At 40.7% G+C, this 21,669-nt stretch overlaps 1 protein-coding gene across 1 annotated transcript in view; it reads right to left on the reverse strand.

Moving 5' to 3' along the window:
* SFRP4 (secreted frizzled related protein 4) overlaps window positions 1-13,978 on the reverse strand; it is a 36,729-nt gene extending 22,751 nt beyond the window's left edge. Inside the window, exons 1-3 of the mRNA XM_089687056.1 lie at window positions 13,039-13,978; window positions 10,570-10,650; window positions 2,480-2,545 (exon numbers count right to left, since the gene is read on the reverse strand). Of these exons, the coding sequence (XP_089543182.1) occupies window positions 2,480-2,545; window positions 10,570-10,650; window positions 13,039-13,477 (586 nt within the window). The 5' untranslated portion in view covers window positions 13,478-13,978. The remainder of the gene's footprint in view (window positions 1-2,479; window positions 2,546-10,569; window positions 10,651-13,038) is intronic.
* Between the last annotated feature and the right edge of the window lie 7,691 nt (window positions 13,979-21,669).

A 21,669-nucleotide genomic window follows, 5' to 3' on the forward strand; every position in this document is an offset into this window, starting at 1 on the left:
ATAAGAAAAGTTCATTGTTAGGGTTTATATTCCTTTGACCATAAATTTGTTATAAGTGTGAAATAATAATAATAATTTTAATGGCTGGATTTCTATCACTGTGGCCTGAAGCTATACAAACATTGGCACCCAGGGCAACACCTCTCTATTGACTTGTATACAAGGGCTTTTGTTTGAGTCAGAGCTGATTTTCTTCCCATACAATCAGAAATCAAAAACAGCCAAATCCAGGCCCGAAGGAGGTCAAATCCAGACCAGAAACAACTGTTAATAAACACAGAAGAGTTACAGTCAAGCTGAAGGCCTACTGCATTTGTCCATCTACACAAATCCTAACAGAACATTCTGCTTTACTAATCTTTCACATTTTTAAAACATCTCTTGCACTAACGTGTGTGCTATCCAAGACATTTGAAGCCAATCTCACTAGAAATAAGTCATAAGAAGGACACTTTTCCCCTTCACCGGGGACCTGTAAAGGTGTCTCAGTAAAGGTCCCAGGTCAGGAACAGTAGTTAATTTTTTGGACTGGCACCTTTCACAGACTGCATTCATATATGTGGATTGACGTGTGATTATAATTTAGAAATGGATTATTTATGTTGATGTTGTTTACTTTGTCACACACAGTAAGCACCACAACTTAACAAGGCCCTTTCTCTCCATGCTACTGCTGAGTCCTGTAATGGCATGGAGGTCAGCCGGAGAAACCAAGAGAGCTGTAACCCAGTATATGGACATTTCCTGAAGTATTGGCTTCCCAGCAGAATTTGGGTAAAAAATTCTCAGTAATGGAGTTTAGTGGCATGGGCAGCAGAGGTAAGGGTTTTCTATATTATTTACAAGTACATGCGTTTCTCAAACATTTTTCTTATCTAACAGGATCTCTTTAAATAAGTTTGTGTGGTAAGTGAAAGCTATATCTCTTCACTTTAAAGTCCAAGTAAAAGATGTTTAGGACAGGGTGGAGAACAGTCAGGGTCTCTGCAAGTTTGAAGAGGTTTCCTGTTTAGTCACCAGAACAGAATGTGAGGGGATGCTCCACAATGGACAGGGACATTTTTTGATAAATTTGGGCCCTGAGCAAAAGTCAAACGTAGACCCATTTGACTGTATATTGCAACCCCCTCAACATGACTTAGTACATAAGGCACTGAATGATCTACTCCCATGCATCTTTCTAGCTTCAATTTCCTAAAACGGTCACAGAAGGAAGTTCAGGGCCAGAATTCTTATTACACTATGGAGTGGATCATGCTGGAGGATATGATTCAGTGGCTGTAATGGTGCAGCTTTTCATGCTATGGGGAAATTGAGGGCATGGGGAAGATTATGGGAGCTTAAGAATGTGGGGATCCTAAGTAATTGTGCTGTTTGTTCATTCCAAACAGAACTGCCATTCACAGGTTTAGAAAACTGAACACTTATCAGCTGGGCCCAATTTGTTTTGAAGGAATTTAAATTTGCTGTCTCATCATAATGTTGGAGCTGATGAAAAATGTATTGAATCTCCCACATGTGCTCCAGAGAAGCTTCTCTCATCTGATAAGATGGCACAGGCAAGAAAAGCTATTGTGCAACACAACAGAAATAATTCATAACTTCATGAGAGAGCCCATTGTAAGGATTTGTTTGCAGAAAGTAATTTGCTCTCTTTGCAATATTATTTTACAGCCTCCTCTTTTTGATATAACCTTTATCTACGAAACAGGGCTCAACACATTATATTTGATAAAATAAAAAAACATCAACAAAAGAATGTAAATTTAAATACGCATGAATCAACCAATTTGCCAATCCTTTATCTTACAAACTACAGATTAAAGTATATCTGAATGCAAAACTTTTTTTTCATTTTGGATAGAGTGGAGGAGGGTCACAAATGCTGTCAATTTTTGTTTGCTATCTGTGTACAATTAAGAAGATTTCTCTTCACTTCCTGTCCTGTAGCCATAACAGGTAGTGAGAAGATATCTTTAGAAATGTGAAAGAAATCCCCTCTCCTACAGTTTACAATGGGAACAGGTGTACCTAATGGAAGATTTCCCTTGTATTCCAGTTCTGGTGGCAACCCCAAATTTTTTTTATTTTACCCTCATATTTATCTTGGATGACATTTGTGATCAGGACAATTAGAGAATAAATAAAATAAATAACTTTAAAGGGGTTCTAACCTCTCAACACTATTTCTAAATAAATAAATGCCTACAGTTATATTTTGAGGAAACAATTCTTACAGGAAAGTAACCTGTTTCTAATATACACTGTTTGTCTTGTTTATGTGTTTGAAATAGTATTCCTTAAGGAGATGATTTGTCTTCATTTCATACAGTTTATGTACTCATTCCAACAGCACTAAATATTTTACAGTTCATCTAATTGGTCTTTAAGAAGTAAAGTTAGCTCCTCTGCTGTCATGACTGAGACATGGTTTTTCTTTCCCATAGACTGCAGTTTCACAAAAATATAATTCACTTACCATAGCTGTAGTTCTTTGCCAAGTACATATTTAGAGTAGGTTTAATTGTTTTGCATCTACAACGATCTGTAAAGGAAGAAAATCTTTACAATATAACTTAATAAAAATACAAGCTGAACACTACTTAATGCAGATCTCTCCATTAGATTATAAGCCTGCCTAAAGAAATTCCTGATCTATCACAATTTATAGTAGAACTAAGCTCTAACTAGATGACATTTAGTTTGCTAAAGCATTGTATGCCATAAACAAGTGCCATGTTTTTTCATCAAACTACTGCTTTCACATTTTTCATCTCAATGCTCCTGATCTCCTCCAGGCTCTTTCAAACACTTTCTGTATACATGCACTTGCTCCAGAGTCAACTACACATCAATGCTCTGGACCAGCTTTCTGATATGACAGAGGTGGACCATGCCTGTCCAATGTGTAACCATGACCATGCAGTAGCACATATGAGAGACAATTGTTGGCCCATGCCAGGAAATGCCTGAACAAGGACCATTATATTAGTGTATTGACAAAGTGCATGCGCGCGAAACATGTTGTCCCAGCAACCGGCCTCTTCCTTCTAAAGCTGCGGCTCTAGCAAGAGTTCCCCCCCTCCGTCTCTCCACATCGTGGTGACGTCATCCAGGATGCCGGGACGTCGAGTACACGTGGTCCCTGCACTGACAGGCATTCTACTCCACTGCTTCCCTCTGAGCGGACGGGCCGTCCATCTTGGAACCTAGCTTCCTAAAGCCACAGGCTGGTTATTTATTATTTTTTTACCATATGACTTATTAAAGGCACACCTCCATACAAGGTGTATTATTTTTATCACAAAACTACACAGCGCCTGGCTCCTGTTCATACCTCCCACAAACCGATGTGTTTTTACCATGACAGCAGTGAGTTTTTTCCCCACCAATCATAGTTGACATATACCATTTACTTATTTCCTTTGGGACACATCTGTGCGCTTTTATCCAGACCGTTCTTCCACTTATATTAGTGTAGCACTACCCCTTTAGGGGTTGCTGATAAGTTGGGTCCCCCTATAGTCCTGCATAGCTAGGCAATCCGCATTCTCCACACAAGCTTGCATCCAGAGTCAGTAAATCAGTCCTTGAGCTTTGGTTTTGTTATTTATTGTTTTGAACTGGGATAGGTCAAGGGGGGTACAGGATGCCCAAAGGAACCAGAAACGGAGGACAAACGTCTTGGAACCATTCACAAGCTTCTCTTCTGCAACACAGTCTCTGTTGGAGAGCTAGCCAGCATCTTCCTGTTGCACCACCCCAGGCCCTAAATGAACTCCACTTCACCCAGCAATCTGGAGACTTTTCCTGAGCAGGGAATCTAGCTCCTGTCCCTTTAAATGGGTAAACAGTCACTACTAGGGGGCTAATCTGGTTTCCCACCTCCTGCTCTCTGCCCAGTAGGTACAGATGTACTCACTCAGATCCCCTCCTGTACTGCTTGTGGGTTGGCTGCTGCTGACAGGCCTATCAGCTGGGCTGTTCCTTCCCTACCATACAGGTGGTCCTCACTCAGGGGGCAAGTGAGCTCCAGGTTTTCTGCCTTTCCAGTTCCAGGCTCGCAGGCAGGCCCCATCCCACTAGGCCTCCTGGCAGCCTTCCTCCTCCAGCCTCACTTCTTCCACCAATTCTCTACACCTCTCCCATCACCACACTCCTGCTACTGAGCAGACTCCTACACTTTTATGAGAGTCCCAGCCCCTTGCCAAGACTTCTGTTGGGGATTGGCTGAGGTTCTTCAAGAGTGCATTCAGCCACTCCTCAGATCAGACCACTGCCTCCAAGGACCTCCTCCATCAGCCACCAAGCAGTGGGAAATTCCGGAGGGACTCGTCTGCAGAGTCTCTCTGCCCTGACCACAATTTGTCCCCTCTGGCTATTACACCTGAGCAGCTAACCAGCTCCTGTCTAACCATTAGGATCTAGCTCCCCCTAGCTAAACTAGGAAGGTGTTACAGTAGGATCACCAAACATTCTTTTAATGAAAGTTGCAGTTTCAGAGAAAACATTTTTTGAAATTAGATGTTACATTTTGCAAACATTTTAGTGATGTGATTTCATTTTACTGAATGACTGCATCATCCTTGGGCTGGAATCTTTGCCCAAGATGTAGATCCTGATATTGGATGATGGTCCTTATCCTTTTGGGAAAAATGGAATTAGAAAACTTTGTGAGGGGGCAAGCTGTAATTTCAAATTTAAAGCAGAAATAAATTAAAATTTTCTCTAACTACATGAAGTAACAGGCCCCGGCCATTACAACCGTGGCAGACTGATGACACCAGAAATCTTAAGAGACATAGTTGTGCACTGGAGTGACTATGCTATAAAACCAAATTCCAGCAAGCATTCACTCTTTATAAATCTTCTTTCTTAAAATACAATTCCATACTGCCAAACAAGCCTACTTTGTCACTCTTATTAATACCTTCTCATCCAGTCCTCGTCATCTCATCTCTACTTTTAACTCTTTACTTTCTCCACCACCTCCACCCAGTAACTCACTCACTGCTTATGAGATTGCCAATCATTTCAAAAACAGGACTGATGCAACTTGTAGGGGCATCTCCACTGCAGAGATATCTATCCCACTTAGCATACCTTATACTAAACCTCCCCCAACGCTTTCCACTTTTGACCTTGTTACTACTGAAGAGGTCACTAATGCTCTCTCAGAAGCTCGTCTCACCACCTGCCCCCTGGATCCTGTCCCCTCACTACTACTACAGTCACTCTCATCTTCAATCCTATGCTCCCTCACTCACATCTTTAATCTCTCCCTCTCTACTGGCGCCTTCCCCTCCCCTCTAAAGCATGCAAAGATCACTCCTATACTTAAAAGTCCCTCACTGGACCCCACCAATCTGAACAACTTAAGACCTAAACTCTTAGAACACAGTCTGCAATTGCTTGAGCTCCTACCTCACTGACAACAACCTTCTTGACCCTTCACAGTCTGGCTTTCGCTCACTACACTCCACTGAACCTGCCCTACTAAAACTAACTAATGATCTACTAACTGCTAAAACCAATGGCCACTACTCCGTACTCTTACTACTTGTCCTCTCTGTGACTTTTGATACCTCAAAAAACTCCACTCTCTTGGCCTCAGAGACTCTGCTCTCTCCTTGTTCTCCTCCTACCTACTCCCCCATCCTCTGGAACTCTCTACCGCAATTTATCCGACTATCACCTACTCTGCCCACTTTTAGACGATCTCTGAAAACATATCTCTTCAGGGAAGCCTATCCTGTCTTCAGCTAATAACCGAATCTTCTATTTCTCCTATCAGTTCATCCCCCCACAGTTATTACTTTTTGTACCACCAGCCACTCCCTCTTAGATTGTAAGCTCCAAGGAGCAGGACCCCCCTAACCCTCTTGCATTGAACTGTATCCTTGCTGTGTTGTCTTCCTATATATTGTAAAGCCTTGAGCAAACTGCTGGCACTGTATAAATCCTGTATAATAATAATAGTAGTAATATTAATAATACATTTTAAATAAATTGCTAGCAGGTATATTTTTTGCATTAAATAGACTCTGTATGCATCCTAAAAACCCTATTCCCTTCCTTCTAAAATCTTATTTTTTAATTATATACTGATGTGAATGCACAGTGCAGTGTACATTCCCAGAAATTGTAATTGATATAACTCCTGGGGATGATGTAACTCCTGTGCGTATGCACATCATTGGTAGAGGGCACACTAGGGTGTATGTCTGGCATAATGTGCAAGAATTGCTTTGCATTTTTGCACATTATGGAAACTGCTCTGGGGGCACCATGCATTTGAGAATTTGGAAAATAGAGTGCAAACTAAACCTTAGAGAAGTCTTCCCTGTGTAATTATTATTGGGATGTGGTGCCTTGAGTGTGCTCACTGCCAGGCATTAATATGTTGTCCCCTGTGAAATGTTTAGCTCAGATATCAAGGTTTATCTTGTCAGGCTGTTTACAAGAACAGTTTAGGCTCTGCACAGAAGTCCTTAGGGGGTCATCCTTGCAACTGTTAATTTTCTAACGATCTAATATTATGCTTCCATTATTTCTCATCAGAGACTATTATTCACTACTGTAAGCAGCCTCACTTTGGAAGGGGACACCACCCTATCAATTTTAAGTAGAGAAAAGACAAAACCTTCCCCATTACACAACTGCTTAGACAGTCAAAACAGCTGCATACATAGGGCTTCCTCACCAAGCTGATTGCCATTGAAAATGGATACATTTATCTTAGAAGATCTGCACAATGTACCTATTTTCCTCTAACAGCAAGGTGTAAAGCCTTTTGCAGCCCAATCCCTACCTCATCCGTCTTGTGGTTCTCAACCAATTGGCTAAAAAACCATTTGATCAGAAACCCTAACTGAAAATTGGATTTAGATCTTCAGCCTCTACCCCATTCGGAATAGTCACAGGACATCTACCCAACTTTTACCTCCAAGCACAAGGTATGGAAAATATAGATAACTCTGACTTTACTCTGGGTTTACCTCCTAAAGGATTTTCCTTACCACTATCAGTAATTTTAAAACACTAAATCACCATGGACGATGACTATTTTTGGTTGCACATTGTTTAGGAGGTAGACTTGCTAGCGCAGCACCTTTTATTTACTATTTATTACTTTTCAGTTGATTGTTTTTTGAAAAGCCATTAAGTAGTCTGGCACACTGTTAAATTAACTTTTGTAAGTTGTCACTAGTTTGTTTTTCACATGAATACTTATTACATCAATGAGCAGTTTTTGTGGAAGGTAACCTTACTTACTCTTTCCTCATCTGTTGCATAATGAAGGTTAAAAGATAAGTATTGTTTGTTTTTTAAATCATACTTTCCTAAGTGGATGCAGCATCAATCCGATGTCTCTCCCTCACAAGCTCTAAGGCTGAGAATTGAGCGATCAAACACCGTTGATCGCTCAGTTCTCCCTGCCACTGTCAGTCACCGCTGTCTGCTCTGCCCCCTCCCAGCGCTCACTGGAGTGCTAGGCTGTGGAGGAGGTAGGAGCACTGACTCAGACTTTCAGCAGCTCTCTGAGAGGCTGAGCAAGGTGTCGGTCCAGGCTCCTGAGTGAATCCCAACCATATGGTTGCAATCTTTCCCTAGTCTGGACTGGCTCTGTGACATCAGCGACAATCGGTCACAAGAGTACAGAACAAACTGCACTCCTATACTCCACAGGAAAGTACAGCCAAGTGAACTTAGGGAAATTAACTTTACATACAGAAATACTTGTTAGTAAAAGTGATGAAAAACAAGGGGCATACACTGCAAGAGACTCTTTCTAAAGAAGATCATTTCCCTTGCCTTAAATAAACAATTTTGTTCAGGACTATCTCACCTCTAGCCCAAGGATAAGGGCTGATTTGGAATGGGAATCTTGATTAGACAAGGTTACAGCCATTATCTCTGACCCCATAAGTAATTTTCTCATATAAGGCAAGCTATAGGTTCATCGATTTTGTTTCCTTTCACCACAGAAGGCCTTCAGAGCCTTCAGCCAGCAGAATACAATGATTACTGTTAGCGGCTATAGCCACTGGCAGTAATCACATGCAGAAAATTCTGACAGACTAGTTGTACACAAGTCAATCAATGGATCAACCTGGGTACAATCAGCCTGCCCATATATGGATCAAAATGTGGTTGGTCCCTGCTGAACTGGCCAAATTTTGATCCATGTATGGCCAGATTTACTCTCACTTTGAGATGTAATCCAATTATAGAAGGCAATGGGGTTGATTTACTAGAACTAGAGAGTACAAAATGTAGGGCAGCTGTGCGTGGTAGTCAGTCAGCTTCTAACTTCAGCTTGTTCAGTTAAGCTTTGACAAAAAACTATGCCGAATTGCAACAGATTTTGTACTCTCCAGTTTTAGTAAATAAAACATAAATGCATGAGCTATAACAATTTAATTCCTGGTATGAACCCTAAAAAAATATCAAACATCTCTGCATTCTTCAAAAGATCAGATGAAATTTGAAGATTACTTTCTATCTGCTCTTCTGGCAAAATTTGAGGCACCATCTTTTTGCGCAAATCTTTCTCATTCCCAAATCCTCCGTTAGAATCAGACGCACTGCTTCCCTATTCACATTTGATTCTTTTGCCATTATTTGCACACTCAATCTTCGATCTGAGCATATGAGGGTTTGTCCACATTTGCATCTGTCCTTTACATTTTTGAATGCCCTTCTTCTTGCGTCATCTTGGACATCTTCCCATCCCGCCTATGCCATTCAAATACATTTGACTTCTTCATGGAATCTTTACCATAAGCCTGTTGTAACAGAGCTAACTTTTTACTTGCACTATTGCCCATTTTCACACAAAATTTGATGTTAATCCGCTGCTCGAGATTCCTGTCACTCATTTTCCACCAACAGCTCACACTAACGTGTGTTATTTCTTCTACTACTCCGTAAAGACTGAGTCAACCCAGGCAAGCAAAGTTAGAACATGTCAGAACACACACAAGTATGATTGGCTGTGTGACTCACCACCTTAGAGCCTTGCTGGGCATTCCATGAATTAAATTGTCACACCTCATATATGTTTCAAATAACAAGCACAGTACCTTTCAAGACAATTACTGAGCAGACTGAATAGACTCTATAGCTTCTATTTAAACCCTCAAAAATACTTTTCTAAGATGGATAGCTTCCTTCAAATACATTGATTTACACTGTGGTTACTCCTGTTTATGTCCTTATCAGAGCTTTTGTCTCTGTAAAGATCTGGGCTGTAGCAAAATTAGCTGTTACAATCAGCCTGCCCATATATGGATCGAAATTTGGCTGGTCCCAGTTAAAGATTAAAAGGGGGGGGGGGGGCTGAGGTGAGAGCTGTACATTTTATACCTGAATGCATAGAATGCATTAAGGTAAAAAAACCCTTGAGCACTTAGAACTGCTTTGACTTGTCACTGAATATATTTTTTTAGCTACCAGAATGTAATTTTTGCAATACTTGTGACCTGAAACATTCATGTATTTCCCCATAACTACCACTCAGCACTAAGTTAGATTGAGTTCAAATGATTGGTGGCTGAAAAAAATATCTTTAGTTCTTAGTAAAACCATGTTGATACATTAGGCCATTATCTCTCCTTGTAAGTCCTGATGTCATACCAAAGTTCCTAGGAATAATGGGTTTGATTTATTTTGCAAATAAACAGTTCAGTTTGCTCGGGAAGCTGAACCAGGGCTTGAATGAGGTGAAGCTCTGCTGACTTCCATCATCCAATCATGTTTTATTTTCCTTGCATGTGATTGGATATTCTTTGCAAAGTGAACATCAACGTATGCACTAAGCTCTGGGGACATTTCCTTGCAAAGTTAACTGCCAATTTTCCTTAGTAAATCAATCCTAATGTATCAACTGTCATTTCTGCAAAACTCATTTGAAAATGACACAAGGATTCTGTTTGGTGCTCTAGGCTTTACATTTACTTTTCCCACAGAGCATTTTTATTACAGTTTGGAACATTATTCAATAATATATACAGTCATTTCAATAATAAGCTGATACCCATATTCACCCAATCTGTCCAACTTTCTCCTCTTCTATCTGCCTTTAGGCAATGCCTGAAAACTCATCTCTTTAGGGAGACATTTCTCATCTCTACATAACAATTGAACTTTTACTTTCTCCATCAGCTCATCCCTCACAGTCATTAACTTTGTATCACTTGCCCTTCCCTTTTAGATTGTAAGCTCTCCTGAGCAGGGCCCCGCTAACCCTCTTGCATCAAATTGAATTGTAACTGTACTGTTTCCCTTTACAGTATATATAAATCCTGTATAATAATAGAATTTCTGTTAGGTATGCATAGTGGTTTCAACAGCTTTTAACATTTTGCTTTTCCATTAGATCAGAGTTCTTCTTTAAAGCAACAAAATGATGATTTACTATCAATTAAGTTTCTGCAAGGGAAGGTGACTGGTACATGCTGAACGATATAAACTGGTTTGTGTTAGGCATGTTTGACAGGTCCGCATGTGGTACAAATTACAATAACTAGTATTGTTTGAGTTATCACAAAAAAATACAGACTTTACCCATATTTAAACTTTTGCAGTGATTCATTCTTGGTCTTTCTGGGACTATGACATCTTGTGTAAACTCCATCCACTTTATATCTAAAAAGAACAAGATATCAGTTGCCAATGAAAATAACTGCGCTATGCCAAACACACCAGGAGTAATTTGAGTCTTTAAATACACCTCTTGAACTGGACAAGACGATTTCTCCACATCTGCAATATAAATACTTTTAGAAGTCTAAAATAAATCTTTCATAGGAACTTGTGTTTTTGATGGCTGCATTACATTATTGTTTTAATAACACTTTTATTTTAATAAAGTTGCATAACTATATAAATGAACCCATTACATGGTGTGTTCTTAGTTGGTCTACAGGCTGTCCAAACTAAACAAAAAAAGTCATGGCCCAAACCATTTCCTTTTTAACTTGTCCAGTTATTTAAACAGGTGCTAAAGTCATTTCCTCTCATTATCACACACTTGCAACTTTACAAATGTTGTCGTTCTATATTTTGCAGCAGTGAACTTCTAAGGATACAAATTTCTGATGAATTTGACTCAGCTTTTTATTTTAAGAAAGAGCTATCTATATTAAAGGGCTAATTACTAAATGGTGTAACATTTGCACAAGACCAAACGTTTCCTTTAGTGATGCAATATTTTTAGTGCTGTGAAGATAACTTGGAATAGTTGTCCTTAGCAACTAAACAGGACTCTTCTCAAAACTATTTGCTGCAGGTAACAGTTCCGATTTTGCTCCAGTTTTGAATAATGAGCCTGAGTGTGATTAATGTTTAACTCCACCTCTCTTTTAAATGTACCATAAACTGTAAAGCAGCACAGAAAGGTATTCATCTACAGATATATATTTTACTGCCTACCATGCTAAAATAGCTGTTGAGCAAAAAGGAAAACTTTTTTTACATTTAGAAACTTTACTACAGAATGTTGTGTAGGGAATTGTAGATGATTTATTACCACAAAGAAATAACAAGTGGAACATAAGTATTTCACAAGCCCTGTATTAGGATAATGAAAAAAAATAACTAATTAAAGGTCTATGATTTAAAGAAATCAGAAAAGTAGAGAGAAGCCGAGATGCTCAGACTAATTTTAGCAGTATCAGTATGTGTCAGTTAACATGAGAAATACTCAATAACTAATGTGTCAGTGAGTCTAAGACCTAGGAACACATACAGGTTCCTAATTCTATGCTGCATGGGTAATTAATGTTCTCAAAGCAAAGGCCATTGTGCATAAGCACTGTAAAAGATGTAATGAGGTCAAAATGGGATGATGGTATATGGCTGATGCCATTGCTGATCTCCATTCAAACTTGTCACAGTGACCAACTGGCTTTAATATTTTCACTGTCATGGAACAGCTATAGAACAGGTTAGGATCTGCATACTTGTTCTGGGTTCATGATTAAGAGTATTGCTACTCTGTATCAGAATGTCTGCCAGGTAACTTGCCTTTTCATAAAGAGGTCAGCAATGCTATCCTATGGTACTCCGGTTTCCTCCCACACTCCAAAGACTGCTGGCAGGTGTAATTGTCTCCTGTCTAAATTGGTCCTAGTATGTGTATGTATGAATGGGAGTTAGCGACCTTAGATTGTAAACTCCTTGTGGGCAGGGACTGATGTGAATGCACAATATACATGTAAATTGATGGTGCTATATGAGTACCTGAAATAAAAAAATAAATGTATATTTCTTATGGTGGGTTCCTTTAAATGTACTATCAGTCTGGTAAAACAAATGGAGTGACGTTATAAGAGAATCTCTATTTGGACCTCCCATGGTGACAAACTGACTTTAATATTTTCATTATCTTAGAAAAGCTTTACATGTTAGGATTTGCATATGTGTTGTGGGTTATGATTTAGGGTATTGCTGCTGTACATCAGAATGGCTGCCAGATAACGTGCATTTTCATAAGGAGGTCAGAAATGGTAACTTTGTTATGGTGGGATTCCTTTAAAAATAACTTTCAGTCTGGGGTGAAAAAGACACCAGATAGCAATCGCCTGCATTACCATAATCCTTATTTGAAATTCCCACTGCAATCTATTTGTGGAATCTGTGGCTAGTTGCAGCTTGTCTCCAATACTGAGTATGCACCCCTTATAAATTTAGAGAGACGATCCAAAGGAGCTAATTGCCTACACCAACCCCTCAAATCTCATTTTAGTTTAACTAAATATTAATTCAAAAAGAAGAAAAACAAAAATAGTTCTTTTTTAAAGCATTCTGCTGAACTAGCTAAAACATCACCCCCAACTAGATTGTAGTCTACACTTTAAATGATGGTAAAGTAAACTGGAGATGCCTTCTGCATTATCCAATCAGAATCCAACTGTTAGCAAATTAAACCTCCTGTCTGGATACCCTAGACCACAACCTTTTCTAGCAACATTTTAGAAATCAGTTTCATATTATTTAATATTTAAATAAGTACAGTTCCAAAGCATTATATACCTTCAGGGATGTCTGTAACAATGGCTTCAGGTGAAATGCACACTCCTCGGTCATAAACTGGCAGATCGTCACATGCCAGGTTCTCTGGCCAGCTGTGGTTGTACCTCTTCATGATAGGCTCACAACCATCCTTGGCTCTTTGGCACACAGACTTGCAGGGTTTAATTGGATCATGAAGGAATTCCAGGGTGCAGATAGGTGCATACATAGCACACAGGAAGAAATTGAGTACTGGGCTGCAGTTGATCTCCACTAGCTCCTGGTACTGTTCAATAGCCAAAATAGCATTCTCCTGGGTGCTGTGGTGCAGGTGGTTGGGCATTCTAGTAATATTCCAAGGCATGTCTTTGCACATGGGGATCCTGACAGTTTCACAGGGGGCTGGGTGCACTCCCCTCTCCATCACCAAGACACAAAGCACAGCTGTAACCAGCAGCATGGTTGCAAATCAGCCTTAACTGCTCTGAAAGCTCTAGCTGAAGGCAATTTTTCTTTTTTCCACTCTTAGGCGTAGGACTGGCCAGGTTAATTGTGGAAGTGAATAACTCACAGGCAACTTGATGAGAACATATAAGAGCAATGCCAGAAAGTTGCTTGTGCTAAACTCTCAGTAACAGATTACAGGCTGAGAACTTTCTCTCCTCCAGCTTCCCAGACTCCACTGCAGAGAAGAGTGGACATTGTTCAACTACCTTTATAGCAGTACCACAAGTGACGTGCATCACTTTGATTTTTTAGATGGCTGCAAAATTCTTTTTTTTTCTCCTTGGCAGACACAGTTACATCATCTCTATTCCTTTAATCCCAGGACGACATCACTAAATTTCAGTTCAATTTCCAATTAAAGTCTCCTCCTCCCAAAGTTATTTTCTCCAGAACTGCAGTGGAAAAAAAAAAAGAAGCCACTTCCACTTCTCCCAACTTTTCAGGTCTTATTAGAGCAAAGCAAAGCTTAGAAAAATAAAAAGATCCTATAATAGCAGAGGGTTTAACTTTCAAGAGTATCTGCTCTCCCCTCCCTTCTCTTCTTACGTTAGAGAGAACATGTGAACCAGTTGCATTTTTCTAATTTACCACTAGAGGGCCTTAATGTTGTAGCATAGAACTGTAATATTTGAAATGTACTGGAGAGGTGAGCATACTGATAAGCAGATAAGAATCATTTCATGATTTCTTTCTGCTAGTAAAGTTTTGAAAAAATTCAAATTTGAAATTTGTTGCAAGAAAAAAAAAGGTTCATGCAAATTCTTTCTTACAGACATCGTAGGTTTTCAGAAACACTGCAAAAACATGTTCATGAGTTACTCCTTTTGTGCAGAAGTATACAGTATTTGGTAAGGCATAACCTAATGCAACATTTTCTAAAATATTTCTGAAAACATAACAATCATATTTGACATAATATTTAGAAATTACCATATCGTGCATTGGCGCAGTGGTTCTTAACCTTAGTAAGCCCAGGGCCAGGTCATTTATTTCCAAAACTTTCAATGCCCCAACAGTAATGGCCCATATTTATCAGCACATATGTTAATGTGCATTGCATTCAAAATTAATAGGCTGCCAAATCACCTAACATCCCTCTAATCGTATGTTGTACATGCCCATTTTTGTAACACAACAGGGCAGCACAGTTGCTAAGTGGTTAGCACTTACACCTGGCAGTACTAGTATTGGTTCAAATCCAAACCATGGCACCACCTGCCTGGAGTTTGCATGTTCTCCTTGTGCCTGCATGGGTTTCCTCCAGGTACTCCAGTTTCCTCCTACATTCCAAGGACATGCTGATAGGGTAATTGGATCCTGTCTAAATTGGCCCCAGTATGTGTGTGTATGAATATAAGTTAGGGACCTTATATTGTAAGCCCCTTGAGGGTTAGGGACTGATGTGAATGTACAATATATATGTAAAGCGCTGTGTAAATTGATGGTGCTATATAAGTACCTGAAATAAATAAATACTGCCATGTGTGCTGCCATGCAGATGACTTTGGCTGCCTTAGTGCATTGGGGTTGCCTTAACCTCCCTGGCGGTATGATTATTTCAGATTTTTGGTGCTGAAAGCTGTACTATTATTTTGCATGGGAATTTGGCGTTTTATATTGTAGGCCTGTAATTCTTAGGAATAACTCACTGAAATCTGTCGGAACAAGAGTCTAGTAAACATCCCGGGTAGGATAAAACTTGAAACACAAAATCATAAATTATAATTTAATAAATAATCATAAAAAATAATAAAATAATAATAATAAATTTAATTCAATAATCTAATCAAACCAAAAGCACTGAAATTTGAAATATAGCGCCAAGTTCGCACATCACTGAGCAAAGTCGCAAAATCGTTTTGACTATCTGATGACGAATTTCCCCCACGAATCATTATCACTCAATTCTGCAAGTGGTTCTAATTTACTATTGCTGTTCTCTAGCTGCTCTAAAACCGCTTTTGACCTAAAGGGACGCTTTTTGGACACCATGGACATTTCTCAGTTTCCAGGTAGAAAGAACAGTAAAAATGCAGGCAGGGCACAGGACAAAGCACTAGGGACAAAATGTATGTGAAATGGTTTGATACAGTAATGTTTTACTATGTGATTTTAGTGATTTTTGTGAATGTCACTTTTTGTCATTTTCAAATTTCCTGCCGTTCCGTCCCCCGTACGTCCCGACGCTCGCAGAGGATGGAACCCAGGTGACAGATGCCGGCATCCGCTGAATTACATTGCCGGGGACACTGCAGGAGGGACATCGCGGGAGCGCAGGACAGGGTAAGTGATCGAGGGATCGCGGAGCAGTGCCGCATGGTAAGCCTGAGTGTAGCTCGCGGTTACTGCTTGTGGTACTGAAACTTTATTCCGAGCTACACTCTGGAATACCGCCAGGGAGGCTACAAATTAAATGGCACCTCGTGTATGTTATGTGCATTATCTTGAGCTGTGGAAGCATGACTCCAGCCTCAAAAAAAAAGTTTATAGTCATACAATAAAAATACAAATGGGAATACAAAATATACATACAGCTAGGCATTCATGTTTAATCTTTGCATATATGTACATGTATACTGCATACCATGCCTTAGTGTACATTGCGTTAGAGTACAATGCATTAGCGTGTACAGTACATTAGTGTAAAATGTGTTAGAGTACAATGCATTAGAGTGTGCAATGTGTTGGTGTACAGTGCATTGTACTCTAACGCATTATACACCAACGCATTGTAGTCTAAAGCATTTTACTCGAATGCACTGTACAGGCTAATGCATTTTATTATTTTAGTGTGAAATGCGTTACAGTGCATTAATGTACAATGCATTAGTGTAAAATGTGTTACAGTACAATGCTTTAGAGTGTACAGTGCCTCAATGTACATTGCATTAGTGTACAGTGCATTACTGTACAATGTGTTAATGTACAATGCTTTAGTGTGTACAGTGCATTAGTGTACATTGCATTAGTGTACATTGCATTAGTGTTCAGTGCATTAGTGTACAATGTGTTAATGTACAATGCATTAGAGTGTACAGTGCATTAGTGTACAATGCGTTAGAGTGTACAGTGCATTAGTGTACAATGCGTTAGAGTGTACAGTGCATTAGTGTACAATGCGTTAGAGTGTACAGTGCATTAGTGTACAATGCGTTAGAGTGTACAGTGCATTACTGTACATTGCATTAGTGTAAAATGCATTAACGTGTACAGTGCGTTAGAGTACAATGCGTAAGTGTAAAATATTTTAGAGTAAAATGCATTCGAGTGTTCAGTGCATTAGTGCACGATGCGTTAGTGTACAATGCGTTAGAGTGTACAATGCATTACTGTACATTGCGTTAGTGCACAATGCGTTAGTGTACAATGTGTTAGAGTGTACAGTGCGTTAGTGTAGAATCCGTTAATGTACAATGCGTTCGAGTGTACAGTGCTTTAGTGTAAAATGCATTAGAGTACAATAAGTTTGAGTGTACAGTGCATTACTGTACATTGTGTTAGTGTACAATGTGTGAATGTACAGTGCGTTAGTGTAAAATGTGTTAGAGTACAATGCGTTAGAGTGTACAGTGCGTTACTGTACATTGGGTTAGTGTACAGTGCATTAATGTACAATGTGTTAGTGTACCATGCATTAGAGTGTACAGTGCGTTAGTGTACAGTGTATTAATGTACAATGTGTTAGAGTGTAAAGTGCATTAGTGTACAATGCGTTAGAGTGTACAGTGTGTTAGTGTAAAATGCATTAGAGTACAATGCGTTAGTGTACAGTGCGTTACTGTACATTGCGTTACTGTACAGTGCATTAGTGTACAGTGCGTGAGTGTGTAGTGTGTTGATGTAAAATACGTTAGTGTACAATGCGTTAGAGTGTACAGTGCATTACTGTACATTGCGTTAGATTACAATGCGTTAGGGTGTACAGTGTGTTAGTGTACAATGCATTAGAGTGTATAGTGCGGTAGAGTACAATGCTTTAGGGTACAATGTGATAGAGTGTTCAGTGCGTTAGTGTACAATACGTTAATGTACAATGCATTAGAGTGTACAGTGTGTTAGTGTAAAATGCATTAAAGTACAATGCGTTAGAGTGTACAGTGCGTTACTGTACATTACGTTAGTGCACAATGCGTTAGAGTGTACAGTGCATTAGTGTACAATGCGTGAGTGTACAATGCGTTAGAGTGTACAGTGCGGTAGAGTACAATGTGTTAGAGTGTACAGTGTGTTAGGGTAAAATGTGTTAGTGTACAGTGCATTAGTGTACAGTGCTTTAATGTACAGTGAGTTAGAGTGTACAGTGCATTAGTGTACAGTGCTTTAATGTACAGTGAGTTAGAGTGTACAGTGCATTAGTGTACAATGCGTGAGTGTACAATGCATTAGAGTGTACAGTGTGTTAGTGTAAAATGCATTAAAGTACAATGCGTTAGAGTGTACAGTGCGTTACTGTACATTACGTTAGTGCACAATGCGTTAGAGTGTACAGTGCATTAGTGTACAATGCGTGAGTGTACAATGCATTAGAGTGTACAGTGTGGTAGAGTACAATGTGTTAGAGTGTACAGTGTGTTAGTGTAAAATGTGTTAGTGTACAGTGCGTTAGAGTGTACAGTGCTTTAATGTACAGTGAGTTAGAGTGTACAGTGCATTAGTGCAAAATGTGTTAGAGTACAATGTGTTTAAACCATAAGAAATGCACTTACATTCCGGAGGTGTATACTGCACCAGGTATGATGAACATCCAGTAATGTACTTCTTTAGGCACAAGATGGCAGTAATGATAAGCGCCCTTGCCTTGCATTACAAAGTGTGATGACGTTTTGGAGCCTGGACTGGTCTATGCTGCTGGGGATGATACTGCCATCTTGTGCCTAAAGAAGTACATTACTGGATGTTCATCATACCTGGTGCGGTATGCACCTCCAGAATGTGAGTTCATTTCTTATGGTTTATTGTGCAATAAAAGTGTTTAACCACTAGCCTACTGAGCACTAATACCCCCTTCCTGCCCAGGCCAATTTCCAGCTTTTAGCGCTGTCGCACTTTAAATGACAATTGCGCGGTCATTCGACATTGTACCCATATGACATTTTTATCATTTTTTTGTGACAGATAGAGCTTTCTTTTGGTGGTATTTAATCACCTCGGTTTTTTTTATTTTTTCTTAAACAAACCAAAAACCACTGAAAATTTTGAAAAAAGACCCCGTTTTTTCTTAGGTTTTGTTATAAAATTTTGTAAATAAGTGATTTTTCTCCTTCACTGATGTGCGTTAATGAGGCTGCAGTGATGGGCACTGATAGGCTGCACTGATGGACACTGATAGGTGGCACTGATGGTCACTGATGAGAAAGCACTGGTAGGTGGCACTGATGGGCATTGACAGGCATCACTGCTGGGCACTGAAAGGCAGCACTGATACATGGCACTGATAGGCGGCACTGACTGGCACTGTTAGGCGGCACTGACTGGCACTGTTAGGTGGCACTGATGCACTCTGATAGGTGGCACTGACTGGCACTGATAGGCGGCACTGACTGGCACTGATAGGCGGCACTGATTGGCAGCACTGATAGGTGGCATTGATTGGCACTGATAGGTGGCACTGACTGGCACTGATGGATGACACTGAAAGGCAGCTCAGATGGGCACTAATATGTGGCATTAATGTGCACTGGTAGGCCCTGATATGTGGCATTGATGTGGCACTGATCGGCACTGGCATGTGGCACTGATCGGCACGAGAGCTGGCACTAATGGACTTTGACAGGTGGCACTGCAGGGGCTACACTGATCATCAGGGCACACTGATCATCAGTGCCCTAATGATCAGTGTACATGTCCACTCCGCGGAAAGCCGATTACTGGCTCTCCTCTCGAGCTGTCAGCGTAAACATAAGCTCAACATAGTGCTTTATCCTTTAACCACCTCCCGCCTGGCTCTTTTCGTGATTGGTGATCCGCTGTGTCCGAGGGACACAGCGCACCGCCGATCGCCACGCTGCGCGCTCCCTGAGCCGCGCATGCGTGGTGAGAATGGGAGGACAACATATGATGTCCTCTCAGAACGAGAGAACCACCTTGCTCCTGTCATTGGACTATATGGCAGGCGGGAGGTGGTTAAAGGATAAAGCACTATGTTGAGCTTATGTTTATGAGGAATTACGGCTGACCCTTAGGCGGTTATCTGGAGGGGGCATCCTGGGAGATATTATTCAGCAAGTTGATCTTCAGAGTCCATACGTTTGGGACCAAAAGTGCAGTTAGACCAAAACTATAGGGCTGGCGCAAAGTGGTGCTTGCCATTTTAGCCAGAGTTGTCAACAAGTTATCCTGGCCACTCAAACATTACTTGAATAAATGCTGTGGCTGTGGGCAAGGGAGTGGAGAGGGAGTAGAACAGCTGGCCAATTTTGGCTATTGTCTGTGCCACCTGTAGATTTATGAAGAAAAAAGAACCTCTGCTATGTATCGAAATGTTTTTATTTTTCTTTCAGCAGATTAACTGCTGGAGCACAAGGCAGAGGGAGATCCTGGAACGTCTGATGGAATTAGCTGTCTGGCATCACAGTTGGGTTTGGAAAAGTGATCTTAACAATTGTTCCAAATTAAAATAATAAACATGTAAGACTTACCTGCTCTGCACAGTAGTTTGCCACAGAGCAGCCCAGATCCTTCATTTCGTTGCTCCCCCACCAGCATTCCTTGGCCCCTCTGTCCTGTCCAGTGCCCCCAGAACAAGCACCTTGTTCTGGTGTGAGCCCAAGAAGACACACTCATGAGCCACTGATCCCAGAGAGCCAAGTTTTTCAAGCACATCAGGGAATCAGGATGGGGCTCAACTTCAAGTAAGCATTAGTGTGCCTGGGGGAGGGGGGACCTTGTGTCTTCCAAACACAGTAAATGATCCTAGAATGTTTTCTTCAACTTCTGAAATGGAAAAAATTAAAAAGATACTCTAGCTAGCCTGCACTGAGAAGTGATTGTCATGATGAAATGTCAATGATTATTTGCTCTCATTTTACAGGAGTGGTACTGCTTGCAGTTCAAGCTGGAAGACAGCCACCTTCATGGCCTCCACTCACCTTCTGAAATGGTAAAAAATGAAAAAGATACTCTAGCTAGCCTGCACTGAGAAGTGATTGTCATGATGAAATGTCTATGATTATTTGCTCTCATTTTACAGGAGTGGTCCTGCTGGCGAGTCAAGCTTGGAGAAAGCCACCTTCATGTCCTCCACTCGCCTTCATTTGTGGCCAGTGGATATTTTGTGGCACCAGGGAAGAACTGGCATCAAGGACCTATATAAACACCCTGGCATGCTAGAGGTGGTTTGGAAGCAGCACAGCAACTTGACCATCCCTTTCCTCAATCCTGCTTTTGGATGTGTATAATTGTTTCTCATTCCTGAACGAACTTGCACCGCATATCGGAGTCTCCATATTTTTCAGATATGTTTGAGCCATGTGCTGGCAAACAGTGGTGCCAGTTTTTGGTTTGCACAAAAATTGGAAGCTGGCAGCCATACCTTTCCATCAGGCCATGTATTGCCTTTTTTTTGTGTTTTGTCAAATAAAGACTAATTTTTGGTTCCTTAAAACAGTGTCATATCCTCTTGATTCTATTTCCGAGACGTAAAAGGGAGCTCCACCAAAAAGGGGAAGTTCTGCTTTAAGAACTGCTCCCCCGCTCACCATTAAGGATTGGCACCTTTGGGGTGCAGGGGGGGCAGGTACCCAAATTTGACAGGTACCCGCACCCATTTCCGGTCTGATTGCCTAGGCGATTGAAAGTGGAAGGTGTCCTCCCTTCCTCCCTCCCTGTAGTCTTTTGGGACATGTGACAGGTCCCAGAAGACTACAGGACCATTCATGAAGTGCAGCGCTACTCGCACATGTGCAGTGGGTACCAGGCTGTGAAGCCACAAGCTATCACAGCCGGGTGCCCACATTGAAGATGCCGGTCTCCTGGAATACAGGACGGCCGGTGAAACGGGCTGCAGGGGACACACCACGGGACCGAGGGACAGGTAAGTGGCTGTTTTTTTAAAAGTCAGCAGCTACAGTTTTTTGCAGCTGCTGACTTTTATTTTTTGACAGGGTGAGTGGAACTCCGCTTTAAGATGGCCAGATAATATGCAAT

The sequence above is a fragment of the Staurois parvus genome, unplaced genomic scaffold (genome assembly GCF_062004578.1).
Source record: "Staurois parvus isolate SC_StPar_1 unplaced genomic scaffold, SC_StPar_1.0 ptg000020l, whole genome shotgun sequence".
NCBI lineage: Eukaryota > Metazoa > Chordata > Amphibia > Anura > Ranidae > Staurois > Staurois parvus.